An 11,858-nucleotide genomic window follows, 5' to 3' on the forward strand; every position below is an offset into this window, starting at 1 on the left:
CTGTTACCTTCTTTTTTGTTTTTTGTGCAGCGCCTTGAACCTTGTGGTATGAAAGACGCTCTATAAATAAAGATTATTATTATTATTATTATTATTATTATTATTATTATATAGAACCTCTGGCATCTTTCTGGGAACCCCATTTTTTTTTGTACCACTTTACATGAAGTGTCTTGCATTACTGTGTATTTATGATTTCCATTACATGAGAGCAGGTGGTAAAACTTCATGCTGGTATTGGACTCAGCTCTCGCCAAGATAAGCACCAACTGATGTTGATTTAAAAGTGAGTGCCAATGTTTCTTAAGAAAATACACAACGTCCCTTTCTTCAATTAATAATAGGTTTATTATAAAACATGCAGGTAATCATGTCCCAAGCACAGAACAGACAGATTCAAAATTATTTTGACCTTACAAGATGTTAAATACCCCTTAACACAGGTTGGTTCCCCTCCCCTGTCTCTGGCACTTAACCAATGATAAAGCAACCTGTTAGGTGTTGGTACTTTTATGTGCCCCCCACCCAGCTGGTCTGTGGGAACCTGACTCTATCGGGTGTGATCATGTTTTTAATACCTATGCACAAATCCGCTCTATATAGGGGATATTGCAGCTTGAAAACCAGGATCTTACACCCAAACTTCAAAGTAACCCGATCTTATCCTGTTCCCCGAGACAGACAGGGTGTTGGTGGTGTGTGAGATTGCATGGGGAGAGAGAATTAAGGATTTATTCCTTTTCACTATAAAAGGAGAATTGTAAAATGGTTAAAAATGGCCATCTGTTGAGATGTGTTCAAACGATGCATGGGGGGGGGGGGGGGGGGGGTAACAAAAAAATAAGCTACTTTCTTCACAACACGCTTCTTAAACATGGGGGGCGGGGGTAAATCATGTACCTGTATGCATGTATATATAATATATAGGGACTATAACATGGCCAAACTTAAAATCTAGTATATTGACTACATTTCCTTTTCACGCATGCGTTCTATTACTTTTGTATCGTATTCTACATAAGGTTAATCTAAGTGTGTATATAAATGAAAATATACAAATAAATAAATAAATAAGTAAATAAAAGCACCTGTTTATCCACCATGAGTTTATGTGAACAATGACCATTCCTTGGAATCCCGAATGACCTTCTTGAAACAGTGCTGTCTTGACCATCCTGACTGAAACTGATAACATTGAGATACACCTGTTACTTATTACAAAATGCATTTCTGGATTCCACTTGCATTACACATACAAGAGGGCGACAGGCGATTTGCATGCAAGTGTGTGCTACATATTGGAGTTGCAGCTATTTTCTTTCTGTCCAAGTCCTGAAAGTTTAAATGATCTCTGGACATTCTCACGGTTTCACTAGCGCTGAAGAATGCCGTGTTTTGATTTCTTGTTCGGTTTTAAGGAAATGCCCCTGTCACTGTGCTGAATTGAAAAATCAGTCTCCTAAAGTGGAGTTGACAACACTAGTATTGCACTCCCGTTACTACGCAGAGAGTTGTAAAGTAACACGTGAATAATGCTGTATGGACATAAGGTATATATATGTATTTAAGACAACTGAGGCGAGGGTCGTGTTTATGCGATGCAAACCTAATAGTATCAAGACATGTTTCAGTGTTTTCAGTGACCTCGGATAAAAGTACTTAGCGCCCCGTGTTGCTCTTCACTGCACCGAATAGACTCGACTGTTTTCATTTGATGACGAAGTACAGTTTCGTCTTCGTAAAGAAGTGCTATAGAGAAGGAAGAAACACGCAGCTATGACAAATCGGTCATAAGTACAGTCCGTGTCGAGAGTGAAACATGTGAAGCTCAACATCACCTCAGTCATTGTATCACAGGGAGAACAATACAACTTCACGTTTTGATGTGACCAGTAGTGGCACAATGGCTTCATTCGGACTTTGTCTTGCTATTATTTTAACCTTCAACCTGTACCTACCGCTCTCTGCTTTTCGGTTTATGTGCCCGGAGATTTGCAACTGTACTGAAAGGACCATCAGCTGCTCAAGGGAAACACAACTTGCATCAAAAAGTGAAAACGGTCATATTAATTTGTAAGTATATTGTAGCCTAATACTTTTTTTAGTCATAGCAAATCATCGTGTATCTTTTTGATAATAATAATAATAATAATAATAATAATAATAATAATAATAATAATAATAATAATAATAATACTGTATGTCTGGATAAGTTTGTGCCGTCTGAACCCAATGTTTAAAAATATTGTGAAGTAAAGCGCTGATAATTTACAGTTAAACGGTATATGGATTCCCTTACTGTCTGTTGAACATTGTATAACTTCCCATATTCTTTTGTGATCCCATATTCTTTTGTAATCAAAAATCACTTTGTTTGTGGACATTTCCCGAAGACTGTTAGGGACAAAGGCGTTCTCAACTCTGAATATCTTCTCTGCACGTGTCAGTGAGCGATAGGCATGCTGCTGTTACTACTTGCAGCAGTAGGAGGTTATGAATTACGTCTTCGAGCTCTGTTATTGTTACTAACCAAAAGTTTTTAAAATCGCCTTTTTTGTAATTGTGGTAAGTCTGTTCTCTTGTTTGAAAACAATGCCTGTTCAAAACTTAAAATGACGTTAAATAAAAGAGAACAGTGAAAAGTGAAACTTATTTTTAAATAAGTCTAATGTCATGCTGTACCAAGCAGTTATATAAACAAACACACAGATATTTTTTTTTACTGTACACAGAGTGTATTCAAGCCAAAATTTCGGAAATGACATATAAAGCAATTGATTTATTATAATAGAAGAGTTGGTATTTATGACACCTTTCTTTGATTTCTGTTTGCTTTGTGTTTATTTTTAAGTTTATTATTGAGTATTTTAACCTTCTGCATGAAGGTTTCACTTCTGCAAGGAACATTTCTGTTTAGCCATATTTTTGTTGATTGAGACACACCATGAGCCAGATTGGGGCCGATGGTTCAATCTAGAGAAGCTTGGATGGAAGCGTCCGTAATTGTGTACTTGTGTGACATCCGACACCCAGGTCAACCATGTTTTATCAAAAAGCAGTGTGAAATTGCGTAGATGACCCGCATGACACCAGGACCTGACCCAGGCAGGTTCTGACCCGGGTAGAACATGCCAGTGTGAAAAGGGCTCTAGAAACAGTGTCATTACTGAATTCAGGGTCACTGAAATGCTTCAGTCGTTCAGATATAGTGATGCAGTATTGCTTTGTTTGTCAGTGGCCAATCAGAGTAGCTCCAAGCTGCTTTATATTTCATTGCATTTTTATTGCTGTTGAGATGTAATAGAAATGTATCTTGTTCAATTAAGATTGAGAAGATTTATGTACATGGAGTAAGTAGTGTGTTTAACCCCTTAAGGTACGCAAGGAATTGAGCGGTTGTTCAAACGGTTTCTTCTCAAATACATTTCTTAACCTGTTGCATTTCCAATGATGCACATAGTTTCTACATTCCTCCGTGTGACTGCTTGTCTAGAAGCAGAACACAGGGCTGCAGTGAAAGTGCAGAACTGAAATATCAGGAAGGAGCCTTGTGTTGAAATATTGTAATTAAAAACAGATACGTTGGATTTGTTTTCTGCATGACCAAATCCATTTGTAGAGACCTTTTTTTACATTGAGTACTACTTGACCCAGAGCACACCACCAAAACAAGTCTTGGTGGTCCAGTGGCTAAAGAAAAGGGCTTGTTACCAGGAGGTTCTAGGTTCAATCCCAGCTCAACAACTGACTCGCTGTGTGTGATTCTGAACAAGTCACTTAACCTCCTTGTGCTCTGTACTTCGGATGAGATGTAAAACCAAGGTCTTATGGTAAGTGACTCTGCAGCAGCAGTTGTGATGCATAGTTCACCCTCTAGTCTTTGTAAGTTGCTTTGGATAAAAGTGTCTGCTTAATAATAATTAAAATCAATTTTCTTAATACTCAGCAGCAGTCTGGTCCCCTTATCATTGCACGCTTGTTATTGTTTGTTTCTAACTGCAATTGGGAATTTGAAAATTTGTCAAGCACTGCACTGCAGATTTAAACTACTTCCTGATACCCTCTCACCGGCCTCACTTGTAGTGTCTCAGCCTCACTCTGGTAGCCAACTTAATACAACAGTTTGTTTGAATGAATAGTACTTACTATGAAACACTGTACATCAGTTCAAGGCAGAAAAATGCAGAGCAGCGCAGAATTGCATTATTGTATTTTGACTGACAACACTGTTCATATTATTTATTTATTTATTTATTTATTTATTTGACAGATGCCTTTATCCAAGGCAATTTTAGGTGTTACAGGGCAGTATTGGCAAACTCAGACCACAACATGGTCTCATTTGAAGTGATTTTTAAAACCCAAAAAGTAATGACTAAAGCTAAGGTTTACAATTTTAGAAAAGCAAACTATGAAGGTATGAAACAGAGACTAACAGAAGTAGATTAGAGTAAAATAGAGAAAACATCCATAGAAAAAGGATGGCTGTTTTTTAAAAATGTAGTACTAAAGGTGCAAAACAATTACATCCCAAAAGTAGACAAATTTAAATCTAAAACAAAATGTCCAAAATGGTTTAATAGATCAATTAAAAAAAATATTCAGGGAAAAAAAGGCACTTTCCAGAACATTTAAAAGGGACCAGTGTGTACTTGAAATTGCAAACGTGAGACAAAAAGGAAGTCAGAAAGGCAGAGAGAGAGAGAGAAATGAACATTGCAACGGGGCAGCAGTGTGGAGTAGTGGTTAGAGCTCTAGACTATTGACCGGAGAGTCATGGGTTCAATCCCCGGTGTGAGACACTGCTGCTGTATCCTTGAGCAAGGTACTTTACCTCAATTGCTCCAGTAAAAACCCAACTGTATCAATGGGTAATTGTATATAAAAATAATGTGTAAAAAAAACAATGTAATTGTATGTAAAAAATAATGGAAATGGAAATAATCTTATAATAATTGTAAGTTGCCCTGGATAAGGGTGTCTGCTAAGAAATAAATAAATAAAAAGAACTATAATAAGATCCAAAATGGAAAATTACCTATATGGTAACAGTATCCTGGGAAACAGTCAGCATTGTTTTAGGAAAGGGAGATTGTGTTTAACTAACCTGCTTGATTTTTTTTTGAGGCTGCAACATCGACTATGGATAATTGCAAAGCATATGACATGGTTTATTTAGATTTCCAGAAAGCTTTTGACAAAGTCCTGCATAAAAGATTCATTCTCAAACTGAATGCAGTAGGGATTCAAGGAAATGCATGCCCATGGATTAGGGAGTGGTTAACATGTAGAAAACAGAAAGTACTGGTTAGAGGAGTAACCTCAAAATGGAGCGAGGCAACCAGTGGTGTACCACAGGGGTCAGTATTAGGTCCCCTGCTATTCCTAATCTACATTAATGATTTAGATTCTGGTATAGTAAGCAAACTTGTTAAATTTGCAGACGACACAAAAACAGGAGGAGTGGCAAACACATTCAGCAGCAAAGGTCATTCAAAATGATCTAGACAGCATTCAGAACTGGGCAGACACATGGCAAATGACATTTAATAAAGAAAAGTGTAAAGTATTGCATGCGGGCAATAAAAATGTGCATTATCAATATAATATGGGAGATACTGAAATTGAAGAAGGGAACTATTTTGACCTGAAAAAAGAAACAAGGACCTGGGATCACAAATGGAGATTAGATAAAGGGGCATTCAGAACAGAAAATAGGAGGCATGTTTTTACACAGAGAATTGTGAGGGTCTGGAACCAACTCCCCAGTAATGTTGTTGAAGCTGACACCCTGGGATCCTTCAAGAAGCTGCTTGATGAAATTCTGGGATCAATAAGCTACTAACAACCAAACTAGCAAGATGGGCTGAATGGCCTCCTCTCGTTTGTAAACTTTCTTATGTTCTTATGTTCTTATGTTACAAATGAGTAACTATGTCTGCTAAGAAATAAATAAATAATAATAATAATGTGCACTGTATTAAAGTTTAAAAATATACACCTGAATATTTTCGTAACAACATGTATTACAAAAGCTTGAAGACGGTGGTAAGAAGAGAAGTAATCCGCATTGACATTGCAAATCATTTCTTATTAGTCCTTCGACCTGGGTCACATATTTTCTTCCAACACTGAAGCATCATTCTGCTGGTGACTAATAGCCTCCTAATACAGTATAATGTGTGCTTTAGCACCAGAGCAGGACTCTTATTTCTGACAAGCCTAAAGGTGCAAAGTCATTTTTCTTTTCATTCATGAGTGAGCCATAATGTATTTGAGCTGTGACACACACAGGCAGCCTTCATGATTTATATGAAACAACATTAAAAATCAAAGTTAATTCCAATGTGTTCCAGAGGAGTATAGGCGCCGCCTATATTTGCATGTGCTTTAGCCTTTCTATCTGGGTGTATGGCAGGGACAGGGTTGATATCACAGGTGTGGCCATTCTCCAATTAGTGAGGATTTATTAACAGAAAGTAAACAAACGGGTCATGTGACGTTACCAACAATGGTAGCGCACAGAGGACACATACAGCAGGCTGTACAAAAGGCAAAATAAACACAGTACAAAAACTACAAATAAAAGGTGCTACACAGGGCGAGCGCTAGCCTTATTAAACGAGGCGTCCCACTCCAGGAACCTGCTACACTGCATAACCCTCGCTATACATTACTTGGGATCACTATCCCCTAAACTAACCTACTTATGAGCCGGTATCCATACGACGACTCCTGCTGCTTCATACAGCCTTGGCTGGGCATTGCCTTCACAAGTACCGTGTTGCAGTTTCAGGGTTACTTAGCTGTAGTTCCTGCAGAGCAGACGCACTCCTCCTGAGTATACACACCTCCCCTCTGTAGCATGGTGGTGCAGTCTCCCAGAGCGATCCCCACCGGATGTTTTTATGCTGACTCAGTCGAGACCCGCCCACCTGCTGATTGAGGACCGGCACAGCCAATTACTCGTTGCTCTTCCCCTCAACCAAGTCTAGCAGACAGCAATCTGAAAACAATAATTTAATCATACACAAGAACTCCAAAAAGCACACAAAACAAACCAGTTTCCCCATATTAATTACCAGCACTAATGTCCCTATGTGCAGGGCAATCGCCCTGCCACAGTCTTAAAGGGTGCAAGAAAAATAATGTCTTACAGTCCAGTCTCATTGTGTGCTGCACTCTGTGGGTCCTGAGCTGAGTGTCTTATGGTCCAATGTCATTGTGGGCTGCACTCTGTGGAACCTGAGTAGAGTGTCTTACAGTCCAGTGTCATTGTGTGCTGCACTCTGTGGGTCCTGAGTAGAGTGTCTTACAGTCCAATGTCATTGTGTGCTACACTTTTTTTTTGTTATTTATTTTTTTTATTTTTTTTAAGGGACTGTCGTGTACTGTGAAAAAGCTGGCAAACAGACTTATACAATTGAAAAATGATGAGATATCTTTTTTATGTTCAACTTGGTTTTGCCGGTAGAGCACAGCAGTGTATAGGATAAGCAGCTGGAGGTGCTGATGGAATGGTGCTGAATGTTGTTGAAGCTGACACCCTGGGATCCTTCAAGAAGCTGCTTGATGAAATTCTGGGATCAATAAGCTACTAACAACCAAACTAGCAAGATGGGCCGAATGGCCTCCTCTCGTTTGTAAACTTTCTTATGTTCTTATGTTCTTATGTTACAAATGAGTAACTATGTCTGCTAAGAAATAAATAAATAATAATAATAATGTGCAGTGTATTAAAGTTTAAAAATATACACCTGAATATTTTCGTAACAACATGTATTACAAAAGCTTGAAGACGGTGGTAAGAAGAGAAGTAATCCGCATTGACATTGTAAATCATTTCTTATTAGTCCTTCGACCTGGGTCACATATTTTCTTCCAACACTGAAGCATCATTCTGCCGGTGACTAATAGCCTCCTAATACAGTATAATGTGTGCTTTAGCACCAGAGCAGGACTCTTATTTCTGACAGGCCCAAAGGTGCAAAGTCATTTTTCTCTTCATTCATGAGTGAGCCATAATGTATTTGAGCTGTGACACACACAGGCAGCCTTCATGATTTATATGAAACAACATTAAAAATCAAAGTTAATTCCAATGTGTTCCAGAGGAGTATAGGAGCCGCCTATAATTGCATTAATTGCATGTGCTTTAGCCTTTCTATCTGGGTGTATGGCAGGGACAGGGTTGATATCACAGGTGTGGCCATTCTCCAATTAGTGAGGATTTATTAACAGAAAGTAAACAAACGGGTCATGTGACGTTACCAACAATGGTAGCGCACAGAGGACACATACAGCAGGCTGTACAAAAGGCAAAATAAACACAGTACAAAAACTACAAATAAAAGGTGCTACACAGGGCGAGCGCTAGCCTTATTAAACGAGGCGTCCCATTCCAGGAACCTGCTACACTGCATAACCCTTGCTATACATTACTTGGGATCACTATCCCCTAAACTAACCTACTTATGAGCCGGTATCCATACAACGACTCCTGCTGCTTCATACAGCCTTGGCTGGGCATTGCCTTCACAAGTACCGTGTTGCAGTTTCAGGGTTGCTCAGCTGTAGTTCCTGCAGAGCAGACGCACTCCTCCTGAGTATACACACCTCCCCTCTGTAGCATGGTGGTGCAGTCGCCCAGAGCGATCCCCACGGGATGTTTTTATGCTGACTCAGTCGAGACCCGCCCACCTGCTGATTGAGGACCGGCACAGCCAATTACTCGTTGCTCTTCCCCTCAACCAAGTCTAGCAGACAGCAAGTCTCAAACAAGCACCCATCTGAAAACAATAATTTAATCATACACAAGAACTCCAAAAAGCACACAAAACAAACCAGTTTCCCCATATTAATTACCAGCACTAATGTCCCTATGTGCAGGGCAATCGCCCTGCCACAGTCTTAAAGGGTGCAAGAAAAATAATGCCTTACAGTCCAGTCTCATTGTGTGCTGCACTCTGTGGGTCCTGAGCTGAGTGTCTTACGGTCCAATGTCATTGTGTGCTGCACTCTGTGGAACCAGAGTAGAGTGTCTTACAGTCCAATGTCATTGTGTGATGCACTCTGTGGGTCCTGAGTAGAGTGTCTTACAGTCCAATGTCATTGTGTGCTACACTTTTTTTTTTTAAAGGGACTGTCGTGTACTGTGAAAAAGCTGGCAAACAGACTTATACAATTGAAAAATGATGAGATCTCTTTTTTATGTTCAACTTGGTTTTGCCGGTAGAGCACAGCAGTGTATAGGATAAGCAGCTGGAGGTGCTGATGGATTTAGGGTACCTTTTGAAAACCATTATAACCTCTCTGTGGTACTGTATTATTCCCAGTAATTGAAAGTTCATATATTTTTTGTGAGCCAAGTATATCCTATAAAGTACAGCTATTGAGAAGTCATGCACCCTGAGAAATTATTATCATGCACGTCATGATCGCATGTTTGTCTTCTCGCCCTCTATATTAGACAACTAACCAATAAAATACCTGTTTTTAGCAGAAGTGGTTTGACAGTTTTACAGATAAAACTAATATGATTGACTTGTGAAGGAAGAGTCAGTGCTAATAACAGTCACATCTAATCAATGAAAATGTCACATGTGCATTGCATTAATTGTAAAGCACACATTGTATTGTAAGATCTCAGGTGTATCAAGTTTAAGCCTATGCACTTATCTTTACCGGTAACAGTTTACATTAAGTGTCTCTAATTACTGTGTATTTACATAGTAAAATACATGTGCACTCGGATGGGCAGTATTGAAAATACATGTAATTGAAATGCGTATTTTCATTACATTTGTATTTTTGTCCTTTGTAATGCAAATGCTAATGTATAAGTATTTTGTATTGAAAATACACGTGCTGGAGTATTTTGTAATTTCAAAATGCTCAAAAATACATTGCTGCTGTGCCGTCTGGAGTGAAGTTCATTGCAGGACTTCAGATGCAAACAACCTTTTCACTGTGAGAACGCAACAACATAGAGTTTTGAAAACGTTTTAGATACAACAATATGTTTCTTTTTCTGTTCTCGTATGGTTTGTATCTAAAACAATTTGACTATTATCTGATTAAAAGTGCAATTTTCCTCAAAATTCTTCCTTGTGTACATATAACTTGTCCAGTCAGGAATTCCAGCCAGCAGCCCAAAGAAAACCCTTAACTTGTCAGCACATCAGGTAAGAAAAGTGTATGTTATATTCAGTAGTTTATTGCTAATACTATTATTAGTATTATTATGATTATATTTTTATTTAAGGAGTGAAAACACACAGCTCAAGTGAAGTGCATCTGGTCGACCAAAAACATCTGAAATAATTCTGGAAATCTGCCTGTGACAGGAATGACGCTGTGGTGACGTCAGGCCAGATGCAGGATCCAAATACACCGAGGCAGTACTACAGTTCAAAAGACTCTGTGCGCCGTTTATTTAAATAATACAGAAATAAAATAAAAAGCTTAACAAAAACACTGCTCACAGGGCGAAACAAAAGATGTAAACAAAACCAAATCACGAACACAAAATAATATGATTGGGCTGGGCAGTAGCCTTCACTGATCCTAAATTACTTTCTGGTTTGTTTTTTTATATTTTCTCTCTCACTCCTTGCTCGCTCTCGTTCCACCTCTTGAACACCCACCTCCAGTGCCGAGAGCTGCAGGCTTTTATATTAGTGACCGAGGGATTAACTACCTATCAATTATTTATTAATAATAATCCCTCGGTCACATTCTGCACGAGTTTTCTAATTAATCCTGTCAGGGGGGAAGCTACCAACCTCACCTCTGCCAGAACACATTTTAAATAAAAACAAAAACAATAACACACGGCGCATTGCCGTCATATGTAAAACAATAACAAAACACGGCTACACCATCATATTTATAAATAAATAAATAAATAAATAAATAAATAAATAATAATAATAATAATAATAATAATAATAATAATAATAATAATAATACAAAACAACACAAATGAAACATAGGGGTGGAGGGGAAGATACCGTTCTAAAAATAAATAAACAATCATGTACAGGGCTCCTCGCCCTGTTACACTGCCATTGTCAATTGATTAGTCCATGCCCTACTTGATGGAATTATTGTATGATAATAATTATTATCCATGAGAAAGTTCCCCAGTTGAGTTCCCACTGTGGAGTGCTGAAGCTTATTGCCACTGCTATATATTGCCTTCAGGGACAGAAATCCTGTTGCTATGGTGATCTCATCCCCACTCGTTATTGCAGGCCATGAACCTACATCAGTGCTCCTATCTACTGCAGGGCATCATAACTGGATTCCAGAAAAGATTCTGCAGTTTTTTTTAAGCTGAAGACTGAGGTTAATGAATCAATTTTGGCCACAATTCAGTGTTTAAGATGCACTAGCTGACACACTGTTTTGCTGGAGAAACAAAGGGATTCCATCAGCTTACGCTTCATGCTGCTGAAGAGCTGAGTCTTATATCTAAATCTGCTTGTAGGAGACCTGATGAAGAGGATGACTTCTTTGTTTTCAGTGACAGCAACAATGTTTCCCAGATAATGACTCCCTCAACAACCAGCAACAACAAAGCTGAGTTGGTGCTCCTTCATGTTTTTTGAAGGCACTAGGAAGGATGTGGCAATACCCTTTCATACAGAAACACTCTGTATGCTTTAATACTATTCTTCCTTCATCTGCTCCTGTTGAGCGTCTGTTCTCTTTTGCTGACATGATTTTCAGCCTCCAAAGACGCTGACTGTCGGGTGACCGCTTCCAGAAACTTGTTTTGTTAAAGGAGAATTGATGGAGAACAGCCACTGTAGTCTTCTTTATTTATTTACCGGTATTTGTATTTAGTGTGCCCA

General features: G+C 38.7%; 1 protein-coding gene across 1 annotated transcript in view; it reads left to right on the forward strand.

The window, feature by feature from the left end:
* The first annotated feature begins 1,494 nt into the window (after window positions 1-1,494).
* LOC117402858 (lutropin-choriogonadotropic hormone receptor-like) overlaps window positions 1,495-11,858 on the forward strand; it is a 31,527-nt gene continuing 21,163 nt past the window's right edge. Inside the window, exon 1 of the mRNA XM_059024695.1 lies at window positions 1,495-2,073. Coding sequence (XP_058880678.1) covers window positions 1,904-2,073 — 170 coding nt within the window. The 5' untranslated portion in view covers window positions 1,495-1,903. The remainder of the gene's footprint in view (window positions 2,074-11,858) is intronic.

Source organism: Acipenser ruthenus, chromosome 5, assembly GCF_902713425.1.
Source record: "Acipenser ruthenus chromosome 5, fAciRut3.2 maternal haplotype, whole genome shotgun sequence".
Taxonomy (NCBI): Eukaryota; Metazoa; Chordata; class Actinopteri; order Acipenseriformes; family Acipenseridae; genus Acipenser; species Acipenser ruthenus.